Source organism: Gadus macrocephalus, chromosome 18 (genome assembly GCF_031168955.1).
Source record: "Gadus macrocephalus chromosome 18, ASM3116895v1".
Taxonomy (NCBI): domain Eukaryota; kingdom Metazoa; phylum Chordata; class Actinopteri; order Gadiformes; family Gadidae; genus Gadus; species Gadus macrocephalus.
Genome location: NC_082399.1, coordinates 11,357,740 through 11,378,148, shown reverse-complemented (window position 1 = coordinate 11,378,148; position 20,409 = coordinate 11,357,740). Strand labels below are relative to the sequence as shown.

At 44.3% G+C, this 20,409-nt stretch overlaps 1 protein-coding gene across 1 annotated transcript; it reads left to right on the top strand.

Moving 5' to 3' along the window:
* Positions 1 to 10,410: 10,410 nt before the first annotated feature.
* On the top strand, positions 10,411 to 15,820 carry LOC132446299 (somatostatin receptor type 2-like). The gene is made up of 4 exons (XM_060036519.1): positions 10,411 to 10,851; positions 12,882 to 13,669; positions 14,063 to 14,388; positions 14,568 to 15,820. The coding sequence occupies exons 2-4, from the start codon at positions 13,303 to 13,305 to the stop codon at positions 14,997 to 14,999; spliced, it is 1,125 nt and encodes a 374-aa protein (XP_059892502.1). The 5' UTR covers positions 10,411 to 10,851; positions 12,882 to 13,302; the 3' UTR covers positions 15,000 to 15,820.
* The last annotated feature ends 4,589 nt before the right edge of the window (positions 15,821 to 20,409 follow it).

The following is a 20,409-nucleotide window of genomic DNA, read 5'->3' as shown; positions in this document are numbered from 1 at the left end:
GTTCATGTGTTATTTGAAAAACATTTATCAATATCATACTTTTTTTATTTGCGTTTACTTGTGTTTAAAATGTTAAAAAAGTATATAAAAGCATGAAAACTGCTACTCGAAATGCATTGGAGTGTCTATTTTTTCTGTCAATTTTTATGTGTGTGAGTGATTATCAATTTGAATCAAAATTTAAGACACCAATGTGGCTATTTATTGGATGGTCTTTGAGCTGGAAAAGCTTACATAAAATACATTTGGTATATTTTATATATATACATATATAAATCCTTCAAAAATCGTTGACATATAGCCGACTACAACTGGAGTGTACTTTTTTTTACTGTAAATTGTTTCGATTATTTCACTAGTATGCACATTCTCCCCCAAAAGCCTCATAAAAGAAAAACATTTGAAAAAACGATTAAACTTAAAAATGCCTCCATGTTCTCATAAATCACGAATTTGAACGGGACAGACTCGGATTCCAGACTGCAACCCCCCTCACAGGAACAACGTAAAAACAGCACTTCGGTGACAACTTCTACTCATAAAACCAGAGTTTCTAGTGGGAGTCCTGCGTCCAAGAGGAGCTATACCCATAAACACGCTGTTAAACGCAGTAGGGGAGGGGGGCTTTGGGCGTCATGGCGGCTCGGTGGGACATCGGATCTGCTTGTGTCTGACCGCCATGTTGTTTTTAAAGCTGCTCGTAAAGCCTGTGTCACCTTAACCGAAAAAGGACTTTGTTTGGCTGGTTTGGAAATCTGTCCCAAATTTGGTCGTGTTTCCACCCGATACCTTGCGGTCGGGCATGTTATGACAGGACGTTCCATCAGCGGATTCCCTCATCCCCTGATTTAAATAACGAGTGGGCTCTTTAGGCATGGAGCCCAAATAACATACGCAACACAGGTCAAAGGTCACGGTTTGAGTTACAAGTCAGTGACACCGTGGTCATCCTAATCCCTTCTTCCTCTCAATCCTTAACTCTTACTTCCCTCCCTCCCTTCCTGCATCCCAACTCTTCCCCCTACCTTCCCCACTTCTTTATCCCCCTCTCCAAAAACCTATCACCCTCTTTCCAACTTTCTCAATCCCAACAGCTCTCTCTCTCTCTCTCTCTCTCTCTCTCTCTCTCTCTCTCTCTCTCTCTCTCTCTCTCTCTCTCTCTCTCTCTGTACCAGTGTGCTTGATGAGCGGTGCCAGGGCTGCGGGGGGCGATCGGGGCATGTTTTCTCAGCAATGTCCTAATGTGACAGGCTGCTCACACAGGTCCACCAAGGGGTCAGCGGAGCAGAGGGTCCATTAACACGCACACACACACACACACACACACACACACACACACACACACACACACACACACACACACACACACACACGCACACACACACACACACACACACACACACGTGTGTGTGTGTGTGTGTGTGTGTGTGTGTGTGTGTGTGTGTGTGTGTGTGTGTGTGTGTGTGTGTGTGTGTGTGTGTGTGTGTGTGTGTGTGTGTGTGTGTGTGTGTGCGTGGGGGTGGGGGGTATGCGTGCATGTGTGTGTGTCTTCATGTAGCATTGCCTGTGTATCGCTATTTGCTTCAATGTTGAAGGGGAACACTGTGTGTGTATAGTGTCTAATGTGTGTATGTGTGTGTGTGTGTGTGTGTGTGTGTGTGTGTGTGTGTGTGTGTGTGTGTGTGTGTGTGTGTGTGTGTGTGCGTGTATGTGTGTGTGTGTGTGTGTGTGTGCGTGTGTGTGTGTGTGTGTGAAAAGGCTCTAAATAAGCCAGTGTTATTTCATGGTAGTGGTCCTTGAAGAGAGATGAAGACCAGCTAGTCGTCCTGAAAGAGTGATGAAGACCAGCTGCAAACTCCTGCATAGCCCCCCGCCCCCCCCCCCACACACACAGGAGCACATGAATGTCCCCCAGAGAGAAGAGAGACAGAATACTGTGTGTGTGTGTGTGTGTGTGTGTGTGTGTGTGTGTGTGTGTGTGTGTGTGTGTTCAGACGAATATTTTGAAACAAAGAGATAAAGGCAAATTAATTACAGTTTTTCTCAATCGTTTAAACACTTTTTCTAAAACGATAGCTCAATTTCTCAAAACTCTAAACACAAACCTGAGAAGAGTTAATCATTTTGTCAAAACGACACAAATTCTTCTCAAAACTGTTTTTTTCCGCCGAACAATAAACACAGCTATCGAATGAATATCTCTCTCTAGTTTAGCAGTCTGCAGTCTTGCAGTTGATACATCAGCTTCAAGTTTTCAGAATTGTGTGCATAGTTCCATTTTTCGTGTGTATACAATCGAGAAAAACTGTAATTGTTCTGTCTCTGTACTAGCCATACTAACCTCCTCTAGGAGAGATATAGGCTTCCTAATAGCCTAACTAACGTGCAATAATCGACAGTAAAGGACGATTGCGGAATGAATGCAACCCGTTTCAGCTGGTCTGGGGAAGAGAACAATGGTTGAACCCGGAACGCTACTGACTTTTACAGAGTTCCTACTGCTGAGCGTTGCGCTGTGTAATTAACTTTTTGGTTGGGCGGATCAAATCAGGGCTGGATTAAAGACAATCCAAGACGCTGATGGACCAGACCAGCGTCTCAGCCCCTAATCCCCGTCGATGTCCTGACGTGGTGTACTGACACAACTTCCCTTCTCTTGGCTTTAGCGTTCGGTTTATAATAACAGTTAACACTAAGTCCTGGGCTCCCAGGTTGTTAGGTTAGTTAGACTGGGCAAATGGCCAATCGTAGTTCAAGATAATGGTGTATTAAATGTTTTTGTGTTTACACTCTGTAACGAGTAGCAAGTAGCCGAAACAGGTATTTTTTTTAATAATGGGTTTATAATTGGGTATATTGGATGAAAGACCAAAGATAATGGGAAACCTAAAAGAAAGGGTAAAAAACAATACAAAAAAGAAACTGCTTTGATCAAAGACGATGTCTTTGTTCTTCTTTGTGCTTACCTGTGAAGTAACGGGCCCCCCAACCCCCCCAGCCATAATAACATGAAACATCAGGCAATACGTCGGCCCTGAGTACCTTTAGTTGCACCGCATCATAAAAAAAGGACATGCAAATGAGAAAAACATCTTCATCAATTTCAACACGACGCATTGCACCTTCAGAAAGCACATGTAAATAGACCAAACCCACGCAAATGAAGGAAACTTCTTCATCGGTTTGACATCACATTTAGAAAATGTGCTGCAAAGTCATAAATCAATCGTATGAGTATGATTTGTAATTATTTTATTGGCTTGGGAAAAAATGCAACGAACAATCGCGTTCAATGTGAAATTACATTTAGCTTGGAAGAATGGGCCTTTAATGAAGGAAATTCGAGCAAGTGCTTTGCAATGATACACAAATAAACACAAACATTCAATGCACATTATCATTATGGTAGACCTGCTGGTAGTGAATCACCACCAGTGTCCTAAACTCATCTCACGTTGGGTTTGCCCTCATGTCTTTATAGACCCTGGTTATCCAAATCCGTAATTTGATTAAGTGTTTTTAGCATTAAGTGTGCATAGTCAAAGTGAAGACAAAAGTCAATCTGCAGATACTCGCATATTAAAACAAGGCCTCTATCCGTAACTGGGTGTAATTAATGCAGGATATCTATAAGTAGGAGTGACCTCACAGCTGATTAACCAATAGGGCTAAAATAATAAGCCTTGCCAATCACAAACATTAGCCTATTTGTCATGCCCCAACACTGCTATACCATTATAACATACCTCAAATGAAACGGCTGGCTTTTAAGAGAGGCATTGCTGTGTGATAAACACAGCTGTGTCTCATAACACTAATTATTGGCCTGCTGTGTTCATGGACCAGGGCGAGGGGCGGAGCCTAAACTAATAAAGAAAGACCACCCTTGCCCAGGTGCATACAAGGAGCAGACCAGAAATTGGTGTAATGACTCTGAGACACCTGTGACACAGTTGACCTTATGATACCATATGTAATCTTTTCTGTTTGTTCAGACCATTCAGAAATCACATTCAGAAATAACATTCAGAAAACACGTTGCCCTGTTTATATTTAGGTGACCAGAACATTTATATCATGCATATTCAGATGTGGAACTGCTACGTTTCTTTGGTTGTAAGGTTGTTGATTGAATTTCCATTGACTTCCAGATGCTCTGACTCAGGCCAGCATTTATACTCAGTACTTATGAGTATTATTTCACCACAATAGTCTATTATCAGTAGCTTTATATAGGAGAGCTGTTATGAGTGAGCACTAGAAAGATGTCTCTCTGGCTCCCTGAAAAAGAAATCAAGCACAATGTTTGAAAAGGGACGTCGATATAAATAAAACATCAAGAATGTTCAGTCAGATCACTTTTTTAAATGATGTTGAAATGCTACAAATGAACGCACTCATGCACACACACGTTACATTTTAATAAGGAAGCACCATTTGCATCAAACAATACAAATGATTGGCTTCATGTTTGTTTACTTGGAAAGTTAGCCAGCAAAATTATGGGGTCAGAGTGATGAAATGCTGCCAAAGGCAAGCACAAAAAAACGATAAAATAAAAGCAGCCCAAAATCGTGTTTTTCATGTGATGTCTTTTTGGGAGCTTGCCCATGACATGACAACATAATTTGCCCAAAAAATAATCTTATTAGCATTCTAGAAACTATAACTTTAACTATTTAGCAAATATGCTCCTTCACAGTACCGCAACTTTACTGCAACACGGACATATGCAAATTCCCCTCCACTCCTCGGGTCACAAGGTGCTTTGTAAGATATGCTGATGTTTCAGATGGGTGTCCTTATTTCTGGCGGCGGGTCACTTGTTTATACAGGAGAAATACAAATGAATACACAAAATATCTGCATTCGTTTTTCATAGATCAAAACGATGTCTCTGCTCATGTCACTGATGGTGTGTACGTAGTGAACAAAGAACAGATGACCATTACACCCTATAATATAGACCCCCAGTATATGTGTAGCCGTACACTCAGGGGTCGCATGCAACAGCCTTTCTATTAGATTTAGTTTTAAAGTGCAATCCTAAAATAAGCTGTGCTATAAAGCATTCATAAGCATCGGTTTAGTACTGGTGTACCAAACAAGTTAAAAACATCTATTCGTATGACATCTTCCCCTTATTTGGTATCATAAAGGTCTACTTTACTTTATTTTACTTACTGTTCTACTTTACTCCACACTATTATAATCTACTCTATATTCGACGCTATAAAGTATGCATGTATGCTGTAACATATGGGTATGATGACAGAGGGACAGATTGCCCCAAGACTCACTGAACAGCAGGAGGGAAACCTTTGAAACCCTCCTCCTCCTCCTCCCTCTGATCCATCACAATGCACCGCGGCAGCAGGGTCCAGTCCATCAAGAACCATGGCTGAGCTCTGATATTGACGTGTGAAATGTGTTGCGAAAAACTGCTTAACAACAGAGCATCTCAACCTGTGAACCTTATGATTTAGTTCAAAAATGCCTGGTGTGAACTTTTATCAGATATGTTTGCCACCTCTTGATATTCTTTCATCTCCTCTTTGTTGAATAAGTTTTGCCATATATTTTTCTAAATTTACTGAAAAGTATGAGCCGGTATGATCTACGTTGCATCGATGGCTGTTCCGTCGGTTGGATTAAATTCCTACCTCCATTTTTTTTTCATGTGAGTGGACAATGTGCTCAATCTGAATAGTGGCACATGGTAAATTTATAAAGGGGGAACCGTCACGCTCAGTTATTTTTCTAACATGATAAATAATCAGGACCTAAAATGTGCTACATATATGAATTTATTTTTATCCCAAAAAAATGACATTTGGTATGCTATACAGATAAGGACTGTGTTGATCCACACACCCAAAGGGCTGACGACAACAAGCACGGCCAAGATTTAGTTGGTGCTACTGAGAATAACGACATTGCCGACTAACCAGGGGGAAAGAATCATACATGCCGACAGAAGGGATTGGAAAATATGCTGGTGGGGGATAATACGGGATGGAATATCACGACCTAGCGTCTAAACCCTGTGTTTAGCGCAACATGTGTGTTGTTTGGAAGCCATCATCGACAAGATGTTCTGGTAAGACTGTTGGGATTCACGTTGCCCGCATGAACCGTCAGGGTGGAATCCCATTATGACGATATGTGTGCAATGTTGTATAGAAAACCCCAGCAGATACTTTAAATGCACGGAATAAAGAGATGGGTGTTGTAGTTGTCAGGGTGGGTGTGTATGGCTAACCCTAACCCTATCCTTGATGCCACTTACCTCCGACAAACTCTTTAATGCATCTTAATTCGCTGTTAGTCCCAGCACTCCTAGGATACACACACTCAGCAAGGCTAAGACCCTAAAAAATAATTAACTCACTCCCTGGCCCTTGAAGGACAGTCAAGGGACACGACACACACACACACACACTCACCTTCTTCTTAATAAAGCCCATCTCTCAAAGCGCTTGTCATGGAATAAAAAAATAAAGTCCTTGTCCTCTCCCTCGCTAGCCTTAGGCAGACCCAGTGCACTCCCCCCCCAAACCCCCAACACTGAGAATGAATTGTAGAGGGCTCAGGAGGTGAGCCGGGATAATCCATGGATGCCCCTGGAGGTAGCGTATAATGCCTTCTGGACGTGTTGTTACCTCTAGACCGCAGACCAGTGCATCAGGCCGGCCTCAGTCGTCAGTCCCTCCAAGCCCTAATTACTCATTCCCAACACGTCCTCCCCTCATGGAATTTTGCCTATCAAGAGCAAACATGTTGTTTTAGAAAGGGGATGCATCGGTCAGGTTTTCACTAATCAGCCCTCCCTCCCTAACCTCCTGGTCTGGTGAACTGTGACAAGAGAATTCGCGTTTTCCTTTTTTAATTAAGTAGTCCTTTCTGTTCAGTCGTTTAGCAAACTCTTGTATCTACAGCGACTTAAGACTGAAGTTTAAAGACAATTCATGCAGGAGCATGTAGGGGTTGTGAGGGCATCTTGCACAGGGATGCCTCACAGGTAGACAGCGGACAGGCCCCATAACACCTGACTCTCTGGGTCCTTTGTATAATTAATACTAATATAATAATAATATTTTATTTTATTTAGCGCCTTTCTCACACTCAAGGTGGCTTTGCAGATCCATGAACACACACGGAGCAAGACAGCACAACAAGAAGTTCAACAACTCAAATAAAAATAGAAATAAATAATCCATACAGAGGGTCTATGCAGTGGTGGAAGAGGAGAAGACTTCTTGAAACAGAAAGGTCTTGTGATGAGTTTTAAAGAAAGGGAAGGCGGGCCAGTCACGGAGGGATTGAGGACCTGCCACCCTGGTCAGAAAGCCTGGTGCGGGGGACCAGTGGTTAGATGATCTGCGGGAGCTGAATGGCGTATAATTACCTCTCAACGCGTGGATAAGTTCTCTCCCAAAAGAGAGGGATGGATTTTAATGGGAGGATAGCTGTGACCACTGGGATCCAGCGATGGTGATCAGCACCGTGTGATATCACAGAAGATAATTCAGGTATTCTTACCTTCTTACCTCATCTTAGCCTCTTTGGACCAATATCTCCCTCACTTTTCTTGTTTTATTTTTCCCCTGAACATGACAGGGCTCCCTGCTGGTGAACGCAGACAGCGATGCAAATGGTTGGTGTCAGTGCCAGCGGTAGATAGACCTCACCTCACCGTAGGTAACTCTGCGTCGGCACGCAGGAGGCTGAGGTGGTGGTAGTCTGTAAGGGAGAGATGAGATGGGAGAACGTTAGAGTGCTCCATTCCCCCGGACCCCCCTCTGTGTCCACTGACATGTTTTGAGATCAACCCCCCCGTATCCCCAGACGATACTTTATCTCACCTCGTACAATGGAATGATTTCTTCATTGGGGCGGGAGGATCCACCCAGAGTTCCTTGGATAGGCTCGGGGTCAGAATTGATTAGCCTAAGACCTGAGAATACATATTTTTCCTTGCAATGCTATCCATGTGGCCACTATGTCTGCCTCTATGTCGTATTCGGTCAGGAATAACTCATGTCAAAGATTTAAGCATTTATTGCATTAAACACTTGTAAAATTGAATTTGGTGGTATGGTTCCACTCTTTTCAGGTGCTGCCTTCTGTAGGATTTAACGTACAGATGTCAGATACAGAATACCAACAGCATACCAACGTTTTACAAAAGGGAGCCCTAAACAATTGGCATCACTCATTAAAGGGAAGGTGAACCAAATCAAAGTAAATCTATCTGTGTATAGAGTAGACGCATGCGGGCATTGTATTATACACATACAAGAATTGTACTGTATTCCAAAGAATTGGAAGGACCACAGGCAGCCAAATACATGCAGCCCTGGGAGCAGAACATAACCTTAAAAATAAAAAAACTGTGTCCAAGCAAGGGAGAAGGAGAGCGAGAGAGAGAGAGAGAGAGAGAGAGAGAGAGAGAGAGAGAGAGAGAGAGAGAGAGAGAGAGAGAGAGAGAGAGAGAGAGAGAGAGAGAGAGAGAGACTTTGATTTGAGCGAAAGATAAAGGGAGAGAGAGAGAGACTTTGACGAGAGAGAGAGAGAGAGAGAGAGAGAGAGAGAGAGAGAGAGAGTTGGTCTTGCTTTGACCAAGGAGATTCTCTTTTGCACATTCTCTCACGGTCAGCAGAGATGACAAATTGACCTGGAATAGTCCCTTAAGGGCATCCCTTCCCTAGGAAGAATGTTAAAAACAACCAATATTGCAAGCATGGAGAATGCAAAGGGTTAAGGTTATTATGAGGGTTATTGTCCACTGACCGTTACTGTGTCATCGACTGTTGTGAAATTCATGGCCAAGTTAACAACATGTCTAGAAGTGATTAATACCTTAGTATTGAAAGGGGTGTGTGTGCATGGCTGCGTGAATGCATACGTGTGTGTGTGTGTGTGTGTGTGTGTGTGTGTGTGTGTGTGTGTGTGTGTGTGTGTGTGTGTGTGTGTGTGTGTGTGTGTGTGTGTGTTTGCTTAGCAAATGTGTGTGTGTGAATATTTGTCTGCCTGCGTGTGCTTATGCATGTGTGTGTGCTCGGGTCTATCTTTTCATGTGTGTGTGTGTGTGTGTGTGTGTGTGTGTGTGTGTGTGTGTGTGTGTGTGTGTGTGTGTGTGTGTGTGTGTGTGTGCGTGAGCGTGTGTGTGGTCAGTGTTAATGATCTCTATGCTTTAAGTTGATCTCTGATCTCAAACTTTCCACAGGGCAGTTGAAGGCTGATTGGGGTGATGTTGACTGACTCTGCCTTCAGGCCCAAGGCCAGCACTAGACGGCGTTGGCAGGACTGTAAATATGCAGGCATGTGTGTGTGTGTGTGTGTGTGTGTGTGTGTGTGTGTGTGTGTGTGTGTGTGTGTGTGTGTGTGTGTGTGTGTGTGTGTGTGTGTGTGTGTGTGTGTGTGTGTGTGTGACATAGATTTAGATAAACTACTGTTTAATGTCTTTACAATATCATACTGTTTACCCTTTATCATGACTCAACAAGATAGAACAAAGCATGGGGGTTGTTTATTTTTTACTTGGGGTAATTACAAATGACACTGTCACTAGACTGCCTTGATTTTTACAGGGATGGTCGGTTGCGTAATTAGCAAGATTTATTCAGTATGTAATCAACCATCATAATGAAAAAATGCCTCACGACAAATGTGCTTAGCTGGGCGATTACAGATTTAAATAAACATGGCGGCTAATGAGTCCTCTACCTTAAACCAAACAGACTGATGATAAGTTGTGAGAAGGTCGCACAGGGTCTTGTTTGTCTGCCCCCACTCTTCTTGTTTTATTCACACGTTGATCTGAACGGCGAGACTTAAGGTTCAACCGTGACTGATTTAAAAAACGATAAATGGTTTTATTAAGAAGTGAGGGAATTAATATAGATGAGTTAACAGAATAAATATGAATACAAAGACGAGTTTTAATGAGAAGTTCCAAGTGTGTTTCGCTTGTTTTCCCTTTCAGAGGGTTAGGATACAGGGTTAGGGTACAGGAAACAGAGTTAGGATACAGAGTTAGGGTACAGCCGGATACAGAGTTAGGGGACAGGATACAAAGTTAGCATACAGCGTTAGGGGATAACCTACAGAGTTTGGATAAAGAATACAGAGTTAGGGTACAGGTTAAGGTAAAGGACAGGGTTAGGTTAGAACAGAGTTAGGGTATAGGATACCGAGTTAGGGTAAAGGGTTAGGGTAGGCTACAGAACCACCTCTGCAGTACTTTCACTCTCAATCTCCATGTAACTCTCTCTCTCTGATTTACTTTCCTCTCTCTCCCTCACTATCCTCACTCTCTTTATCTCTCTTTATCCCCCCCCCCCCCCCCTGTAACTCTCCCTTCCTCGCTCTCCCTCTCTCTCACTCCCACTGATATATTATCTTTCTCTTCTCTCTCCATCGATCTCTCTTTCATGTCTCTATCTATGTAACTCTCCTTCTCTCCCTCTCTGTTTATCTGTTTCTCTCTTCCAACGCGCGCTCTGACACCTCCACCGTTATTCGGTGAAGATCATTTTTTGGGGGTTGCACTCAAGTGGTCGTCGGCACAAGAGTGGTTTTATTGTTGTTTTATTTCATAAGAAAGTTCCCCAGTACATGTAGGCGGTGATTGCCTCGCAATTGGATTTCGGCGGCGGAGCTTTTACATCCCATCTCGAGCGCCGCGGGTAAGCGGGAAAAGGCAGGTGCACGCGGACACGGTGGAAGCGCGGAGCGCATTCGATTTGGTAATGCGGACACGAGGCTGCGTGGAGATTGCGAGTACGTTAAATAACCACGAAAAAGGAACGATGCACTTCAAATGACGACGGTGCTTTGGATTAAAAGGTAAGTAGGCCTAAGTGGTCGGATGGACTTTATTTTTATTTTTAATTGATTTGCTTAGATTGTTTATGTTAAACCGTTTGGGTAGATGCTTATTCGCATGTCGCAGCGTTCATTCCATGGCTGCATTTAGCCTCATATTCCCATTTGTCACTAGAGCAACGTGCAATCTCATTGCCTTTGATGTTACACGTATGCTGTTGAGCAAATGCTGTCACTTTATGTTTTTAAACCCGAGCGGGACGCCTAGGTTGGATAGTAATCCCCGCAGGTGCAAACAGAACGCCTTTAAGAGCGCGCGCGTTTTATGGAAAGGCGCACGAAAAAACGCGTTCTAGAATTCCAGTCACGAAATCTTTAATTGATGAGTTCAGCTGAAACACAGCTCATTAGAGAATAATTAATTTGAAACTGTTTAATTAGTCCTCCCCTGCCGGTCTTTTATGGAATCATGTTTTTGCAAGTTTCCAATTAGAAAACACAGGGCAAATACGCAAATCAAACCAGGGAGCTTGGAATGATTGCCTCCCTTAGGGCAGAAACACCGACCACATGCACGCTGACTTCCAAAGAATACGTCTCTCTTTCTATTTGTCTGTCTCCCCCCCGCTTCTCCCCCCCCCCCGCCTCTCTCTCTCTCTCTCTCTCTCTCTCTCTCTCTCTCTCTCTCTCTCTCGCACACAAACTCACACACATCTCCAGGCTCTGCGCTGTTCATTTCAGTCGTGACCCCCGCGACGGTGCCACTTAAATAATAAGCGCCGCCCGATAGCGCGTGCGGGCCTGTCCGACCAGCTGTCACGGAGGGGAGGTCACTGCGTCATTCACAGGTTCATCGCTGTTTGCTCCATGGATCAATTGAATAAACATGTGTCTGCCACTGCAGAGAACCCCTGTCCAACAGCGAGCCCTTGTCCACACACACACACACACACACACACACACACACACACACACACACACACACACACACACACACACACACACACATTCAGGTTGAAACGCAGGCGCACCTGCGCACACACAACCGTACACGTAGTCTCACTCACACATATGCACGTGCGCACACAAGCACATACACACACACACAGAGATTGCATTGTCATTAATAGTCACACAAACATACACAAACAATTATGACAGAGTCATTCACACCCACACACATACACACACAAACACACACACAAACAACTGTGGATCCCACGATACAAGTTGCTGAAAGAACGAGGAGGCGAGAAGAGCAAGTAAAATAGAGACAAAATAGAGGGATAAGAGAAGGAGGACAAAGGAGTAGCACAGGACTATAGAAACAGAATAGGAGGAAAATAAGGAGCAAATTATAGGTGACGTACATTGCAGTCATGTGCAATACTGTATGTGCAGTCTCCCACTTGTTGCTATGGTATTCGAATGAAGTGCAGAATATCCATTTTAAATACAAATAATAAACACATTTGTGTGAGAGTGGTCACATATACTGTGTGTGTGTGTGTGGGGGGGGGGGGTTCCTCGCTACCAAGTTGAATGACACAACACAGAGAGCAGTTCCAGTGCAGAATGGTTTATTTACCTAGTAAACCAAAACCCGGGTGGGAAAAGGGTCATCCACCTCTTCTATGATCCAGTCCAACACTTTCCACCTATCTCTTTCCCTTAGGCCGTTCCGTGCTTCCAGGCGATCACACAGATCCTGCCTGTCCTGTCCTGTCCTGTCCTGTCCTGTGCTGTGCTGTGCTGTGCTGTGCTAGTGCTAGCCCTAGCCCTAGCGCAAGCTCTAGCTCCTCTTCCAACTTCCCCCCCCCCCCCCCACATGTCTGTTTGCTAGCCCTCTTAAGCCCAAGCACCCCTGGTTAACGATCCTCAGGCTTGCCTCGTTAACGGGAGGAAGTCCATATATGGCTTGGGGGTGGAGCCAGCAGGTTGCCAGACCTACCCCTCCCCTCACTCCTCCCTGGCGTCTGCCACAATATGTTTTGATTTTAACTCGTATTTCTCCTGTTTTTCCCTCTATCTTCTATTTTCTGTCTCTCCAGCTTTGTCCTTCTCTGTCTATGTTTCTATAACCCGAGGTAGGATGTGACACATTGGGGACTGACTCGCTCTCACCCTTCAAGAAGACCCTGCTCTGCCTGGTCCGCCGTTCCCCCTGGTGCCCCCAGGTCCCCCCATACCCAAGCACCTGGAGAACGCTAGACTGGACCTCTCCAGCTACCCACAATCCCCAGCGGTGACCCCTCCCCAATCATCACATCGACAACCCATGTGTCTGCAACAATTTGATGAACATCATTATTAGTGCACGACGCAACATCAAATGATCACTCCCAAGCTTTAAAACACTCACAAAGCCCCTTTTCTAGCGAAACATACTCCTTCTCCAGCCTCTTCCATATACCGTTCAGTCGGTACTACTTTCTCCATCGCAACCAAACATCAGCGGAACCCACCGACGCCATGGATCAGTGGCCACTGCCCCCCAACCCCCTGAACTTCTCCCTCCCAGAGCCCCTCCTGTGGAACGACTCGGACCTGGACCTCCTGAACACCTCGGACCGCCGGGGCAGCCACCAGGACAAGACCAGCTCGGTGGTCATCACCCTCGTCTACTTTGTGGTGTGCGCGGTGGGCCTGTGCGGCAACACGCTGGTCATCTACGTCATCCTGCGCTACGCCAAGATGAAGACGGTGACCAACGTCTACATCCTGAACCTGGCCGTGGCCGACGTGCTGTGCATGATGAGCCTGCCCTTCATCTCCCTGCAGCTGGCCCTGGTGCACTGGCCCTTCGGAGAGGCGCTGTGCCGGGCCATCATGACCGTCGGTGAGTCAGGGGCAGGGAACAATCGGTTCCGCGAGGTCTTTGTCTTGTGTCACGTCTCCCGTGTGATTCATGGCGTTGTTGGCTGAGTGTCTCTGAGTGTGTGCTAGCGGAAAAAATAAATAATAATAACCTTGGACATTTTGTGACTTTTTGGAAAGCACTGACATGTGTTCCGTGTTAAAAGTCGGACAGTCAGGCAATCAAATGTTTTGAGTGTGTGTGTCTGTCTACATTTATTAATTCAGAATCATAACAGATACATTACTGTGCCTTCTCTATTTTTGGTTTTGGTTGTTGACTCCCGTCCAATCCCCCGCACTCACACTTTCTCTCTTTCTGTCTCTCTCTCTCTCTCTCTCTCTCTCTCTCTCTCTCTCTCTCTTTCTCTTACAGATGCCCTAAATCAGTTCACCAGCATCTTCTGCCTCACGGTAATGAGCATCGACCGGTACCTCGCTGTGGTGCACCCCATCAAGTCCACCAAATGGCGGAAACCCCGCATCGCCAAGCTCATCAACCTCACCGTGTGGGGGGTGTCACTGCTTGTCAACCTGCCCACCATGATCTTCAGCGGCCTGGACAAGGTCCCCGTGTGTGGGATCGTGTGGCCCGAGCCCCAGGAGGTGTATTACAAGGCCTTCATGTTCTACACTTTCTTCATCGGTTTCTTCCTGCCTCTGATCGTCATTTGCATGTGTTACGTGCTCATCATCGTCAAGGTGAGAACCGCTTCGGGACACTGTGTTACGGTTTATTCCTCTGTTTCTGCATAAAAGCTTTTTAGACCTTGAAACGTAATGAAATCCCAGCCTGAAGTGATCATGCCGGGATCAGCCTCGATGGCGTTGGTCGGTCATTCTCCGAGCTCTGTCGCTGATCCTCGTGTCTCCTCCGTCAGGTGAAGTCATCGGGCATGCGGGTCAGCTCCAGCAAGCGTCGGCGCTCCGAGAGAAAAGTGACGCGCATGGTGTCCATCGTGGTGGCCGTCTTCATCCTCTGCTGGCTTCCCTTCTACGTCTTCAACGTGACCTCGGCCACCAGCGTGATCAAGCCCACCTCGGCGCTGAAGAGCACCTTCGACTTTGTGGTGGTGCTGGGCTACGCCAACAGCTGTGCCAACCCCATACTCTACGCCTTCCTGTCGGACAACTTCAAGAAGAGCTTTCAGAACGTCCTGTGTCTGAGGAAGGTGGGCGGCTTGGACGAGATGGATCGCAGCGACAGCCGCGCGGACCGCAGCAGGATGGTGCACGACATCCTGGTCAACAACGCAAACCTGGACACCCACAATGCAGCACTGCTCAACGGGGAGCTGCAGACCGCCATCTGAGGGGGGGGGGAGGCGGAGGTGGAACGGGGGACGGGGTCGCGCGTTTGGTGGTCACTAGTGGTTGTCGCTGAAGGAACATTTGCCCCCTCCGTCGGATGTGGAATACAAGTGGAATATGTATTTGTTTTATCGAATAATGTTGAAATAAAAGATAATTAAAATATTCTGTGTATTATTCACATGAATAATACCTTTTCTCAAGGGCTAGGAGGTTTCAGAACACTGCAGTCCTCCAATGTTGTCTACCTGTAAGGAGTCGCGGCCGGGAGGGTTAGGGTTAGGGTGAGGTGGCAGTGAGTTGAGCTGGGCTTGGATCACCATTGGCTAAACTGAAAAATCAACAGTCCAAAAAAACTTCAGTTTGACTGAAAAACAATGTCGGACCAAACTGATGTCATGGTATGCTCTAGTAGCGGATCCCGTCGGTAACCGATAGACAGCAACCAAAAAAGAATGGTTTGAATCCCAGTGTGTGGACTCAGAGGGTATGCATGGATAGGAACCCAAATAACCATTGTTCTTGGCAGCATGATTTCATCCTTAAAGGAAAGGAGGTATTATTCACATTTCTACATGTAAAACTGGGAAGACGACAACTGTTGTGTTTTTATGCTTCATACTGAGAAGGTGGTTTCTCTACAGGGCAGCTGGCCAGACAGACTGACTGCCAGCTAGACACTTCAATAAGCATAAATGTCGTACAGTAAGGGATTGAATTTTATAGCGCTTTTCTTAAAGACGCTTAAAGACGCTTTACAGTGAAGGGGAGACCTCACTAACCACCACCAGTGTGTAGCACCCACTTGGGTGATGCGTTCTGGCAATTTGTGCCAGAACGATGATTAGGCGGCCAGATTGAATGAGCCTGGTTGGGCCAGGACAACGGGGAAACATGGTAACATGGTATGTCCGAGTAGGAACTACATTTGCACTGCTTTGAAGATAAAAAATGTGGAAGTGGCTTTAGTGATTCAAACGTTGATAATCGATACCCTTTGAAGCCAGGCTAAGGAAAAAGCCCCCATGAGATGACAGCTTATTTATTGATTGGTGAAAGGTTCTTGTGTCCTTTCAAGGGGAGGATCGCTATTGATCCACCAACTCTTTAAAACGGACATCCTGGATCCTGAATAATTGATGCAGCTGACAGGCAGAGAGACATGTGGACATATCCAGCACCCCATCCCATATTGATTTTTTCAGCATGAAAAGACAACTTGTATATTGAAAACAGATATTTGGAAGATTTACTCAAAACATAAAATACTTTTATGATAATTACATCTAAAGTAAAGGAACTTTGTTGAGTAAATGTGTGCAGTACATTTTTATAAGATATCTAGCCCAAGTCTTGCGTCTTGTTAGTGATTCTTCCTTCAATGTATGTAAAACTTGTTGTTATAAAGTGATTGGTGTGGGCAGTTACAGTTGTACAGAATACTCTTCGTTGGCTCAGTCAATACATATCAGACATAAAAAAACGTTCAATGTGATGCTTTTGTGTGTGTGTGTGTGTGTGTGTGTGTGTATGTGTGTGTGTGTGTGTGTGTGTGTGTGTGTGTGTGTGCGCGTGTTTGTGTGTGTGTGTGTGTGTGTGTGTGTGTGTGTGTGTGTGTGCGCGTGTTTGTGTGTGTGTGTGTGTGTGTGTGTGTGTGTGTGTGTGTGTGTGTGTGTGTGTGTATGTGTGTGTGTGTGTGTGTGTGTGTGTGTGTGTGTGTGTGTGTGTGTGTGTGCGCGTGTTTGTGTGTGTGTGTGTGTGTGTGTGTGTGTGTGTGTGTGTGTGTGTGTGTGTGTGTGTGTGTGTGTGTGTGTGTGTGTGTGTGTGTGTGTGTGTGTGTGGTGGTGATCTGCATGCTACGCATCGAACGCATCGTCTTGCTCACCCGACACCCGGTCGCCTCCACACCGCACCTCTCACATGCACAGCACCTTGCCAACGAGCAGGCAGCAATCTGTGGCCCGCTGCTGCTCGAGGCCTTCACGGAACACGCTGTGCTCATCAGGAAATATTGGTTCATATTGGTTCATAAATGATGGTGGTCTTTAGTCATAGCGGTTTGAGTGATGTTGAATGAGATGAAGTTGGAAAGCTGTTGTGTCTGATAACAAAAAATGTAATATTAAAGGTCATGTTGGTGGACTAACTGAACAGCTTTGATAAAGTGAATGTATCGAGTAGTTTTGATATTAAATATATATTTATATTAAAGGGTCCTCTGTGCTCTACAGTAAGTGCTGTCTGACGCCATCTAGTGGTTTTTATTAATTGTGAAATAATTTATTTGAGGCCTGCTGAATTGTAGCCTACTGCCTATATCAGCATACTAATCATACATTCTGTGCATTTACCAGATATTTATTTAGCTTGAAATGTGTGTTTCTTTTCATTTATTTATGCAGTTTCGTTTTCTCCTACTGTACTTTACCCCAACCCAACCTCATCTTTCTGTAGCCCGTTCTTTCTTGTTTCTTGCTTCAGTTACTCCCCAGTTCCGGCCAAGCTGTCAAAAGGCATGTTATCTGTTTTGTCATGACTCAGCCTATTTCTCTTTGGTCTAGAGACGGTGAACCCTCTTCCCTCTCGGCCTTCTGGTGAATTTGACTAACCATCTGCGTGCGTTCTGGGTATTGGTACACATCCCTATACATGAGCTCTCTGTTTAAATCACACTAGGTGAGGTTATGTGAAACTGCGGACGAGGTGAGGAAGTGAGAATAGGTGCAGACGAATCTAGTTTTGATTTCACTGTGACTCCAATACATGCTAGTTCACACCAAGCCTTGTTAAGCAACTCCAGAAATCCATCCATTCATTTTGTTATTGTCTTTTTTTTTTACATGTTACAAAGAGAGTTCAAATAGTTGATAGACGTAATATAAACTCAGATTCATATCTCTACGGATTGAAAGACACTTGCACCCCTGGATCCTCAGTGTTTAAAACCAGAGTATTTACTGGACATAACGGTTACGACTTCACAGAACGGTTACGACTGGACATAACGGTTACGACTTCACAGAACGGTTACGACTGGACATAACTGTTACGACTTCACAGAACGGTTACGACTGGACATAACGGTTACGACTTCACAGAACGGTTACGACTGGACAGAACGGTTACGACTGGACAGAACGGTTACGACTGGACATAACTGTTACGATTGGACAGAACTCTTACTACTGGACAGAACTCTTACTTCTGGACAGAACTGTTATGACTGGGCAGAACTGTTATGACTGGACAGAACTGTTACGACTGGACAGAACTGTTACAACGGGACAGAACTGTTACTACTGTTACTACATCTGTTAACTGATACTACTGGACAGAACTGTCACAACTGGACAGAAGGGTTACAACTGGGCAGAACTGTTACAACGGGACAGAACTGGAACAAATGTCTAGTAAATTTGAGCGTAATGCCTCAAATGTATATATATTTATATAATGATGGATTATTGATAGATTCTTCTTTGATATATTGATATATGTTATCTATCTCTCTAGATAGACAGACAGACAGACAGACAGACAGACAGACAGACAGACAGACAGACAGACAGACAGACAGACAGACAGACAGACAGACAGACAGACAGACAGACAGACAGACAGACAGACAGACAGATAGATAGATATAAAATAATCTAGGGAAACATCTAGGGTAATGTTATGTTAGGAGAGATAATCCGATGGGATATGACATGATCTAGATTTATGTTAGGGAGGTCCTCTAATGGGAGATGAACGCTCCTGAGGTGGCAGAGGGTAAAGCTAAGCACTTTTGCTTAACACACATAGAGCCATGAGATAACTGCCTACCTAGCTACCCAATGTTAATGTCGGGGGGCTAGACCTGTGTTTACCCTGCTATGAGAGTTCTATGAAGAGGGTCCATGGTCAATGTGTGAAATCCTCATTATACCCATGCCCTGGTTCAAATTCATTAGTTTATTGATTCAAGTTTAGTCTATTACCCGTGACCTGACATGAATGTAGCAGACCTACAATAACTGTTAAGAGCGACACCTTTGTTTCTTCTTTTATGATATCTCTGTTAGAAAAAGGTTTATTAATAAAATACAAAGGCGGACACATTTTTTAAACATGATTATTAACTGCTGATGAAACTGTGACCAAATTCATGTAATTTCAGTAATTCTTAATTATTTATCAAACGTCATTTAAGTGGAAATCTCTGGTCTGTTCGTTTAAATCATGTTCAGACTATAAGCCCCTTTCAAACATGCAGTCTTTCCCTGCAATGTTCCAGGAGACTTCCTCGAACGTGTCATGTGTGATTTGGATAGGGATCGATATTCCGGGAAATATAGTGTGTGTGTGTGTGTGTGTGTGTGTGTGTGTGTGTGTAGGTGTGTGTGTGTGTGTGTGTGTGTGTGTGTGTGTGTGTGTGTGTGTGTGTGTGTGTGTGTGTGTGCGCCTTTATGATGTTATGGTGAAACATGCAAGAAAGAATGAAAGAAGGGGGAACTAAGAACAAGGTCAACAATATCTGCCATGGCAATGACAATTATACTACGGATGCTGATACTTTGGAGGGAAGCTAAGAAAGTATGTGTGAAAGCACCAGTTACACAAAAAAAAAAAAAAAAATGGGAGACTTGGAGAAACCAGCCAGAGCAAGCAACATATTGAAAGTTTCAAACCGAAAAATTAAGAAACCCTCCCTTCAAGTCCCCCTCCGAAGCCACTGCCCCAAAACTTGTGACTAGCTCACCAGCTTCAGCATTATAGGGTTGCGCAGACTTGTTTAAGTCAATTACTGCATGGACCTGCTTGTTGGTTCGGAAACCCCCCACCGTAGTTTTGCAAAACAGAGGGCCTGAAGCAAGATATTACAAAGGGCCCCCCAAAAGATAGAAATGGCCCGGCTCAAATCAGCAGGGCAGGAGTCAATCGAGTTTTGAGTCCAGTCAGACTTGAGGCTGAGGTAGCTAGCAGGCTAGCTATATAAACATATTCCTCAAATTTGTATCTTAAAATACACATTAAAAACATGGATAAAAAACAACAAATAAACCCCTCAAAATATAATAGGCCTAAATATAAATAATAGTAGATTGCTTAAAGCATAATCAGAAAGGGAAAACCACAATTGAAGACTTAAATGGTTAAACTCTATGCACAGTTGATAAACATGAAAAATGTAATATAAATAAATATTAAACATCTGAAAGGAAACACAGACCTAGATGACGTTTTAAAAAAGTCACAGGAGTCAATAGTTCTACTTTACCCCCTGAACTAATTTCAAACCATTTCAAAATAATTCTTTTTTTTTTTTAATAATGTCATCTCCATATGCGTCATACTAACTTCGTGTAAAAAACAAAAATTAAGATAAAGTAAGGGAAGAACAAATTGTCACACAAACTTACTAAAAAT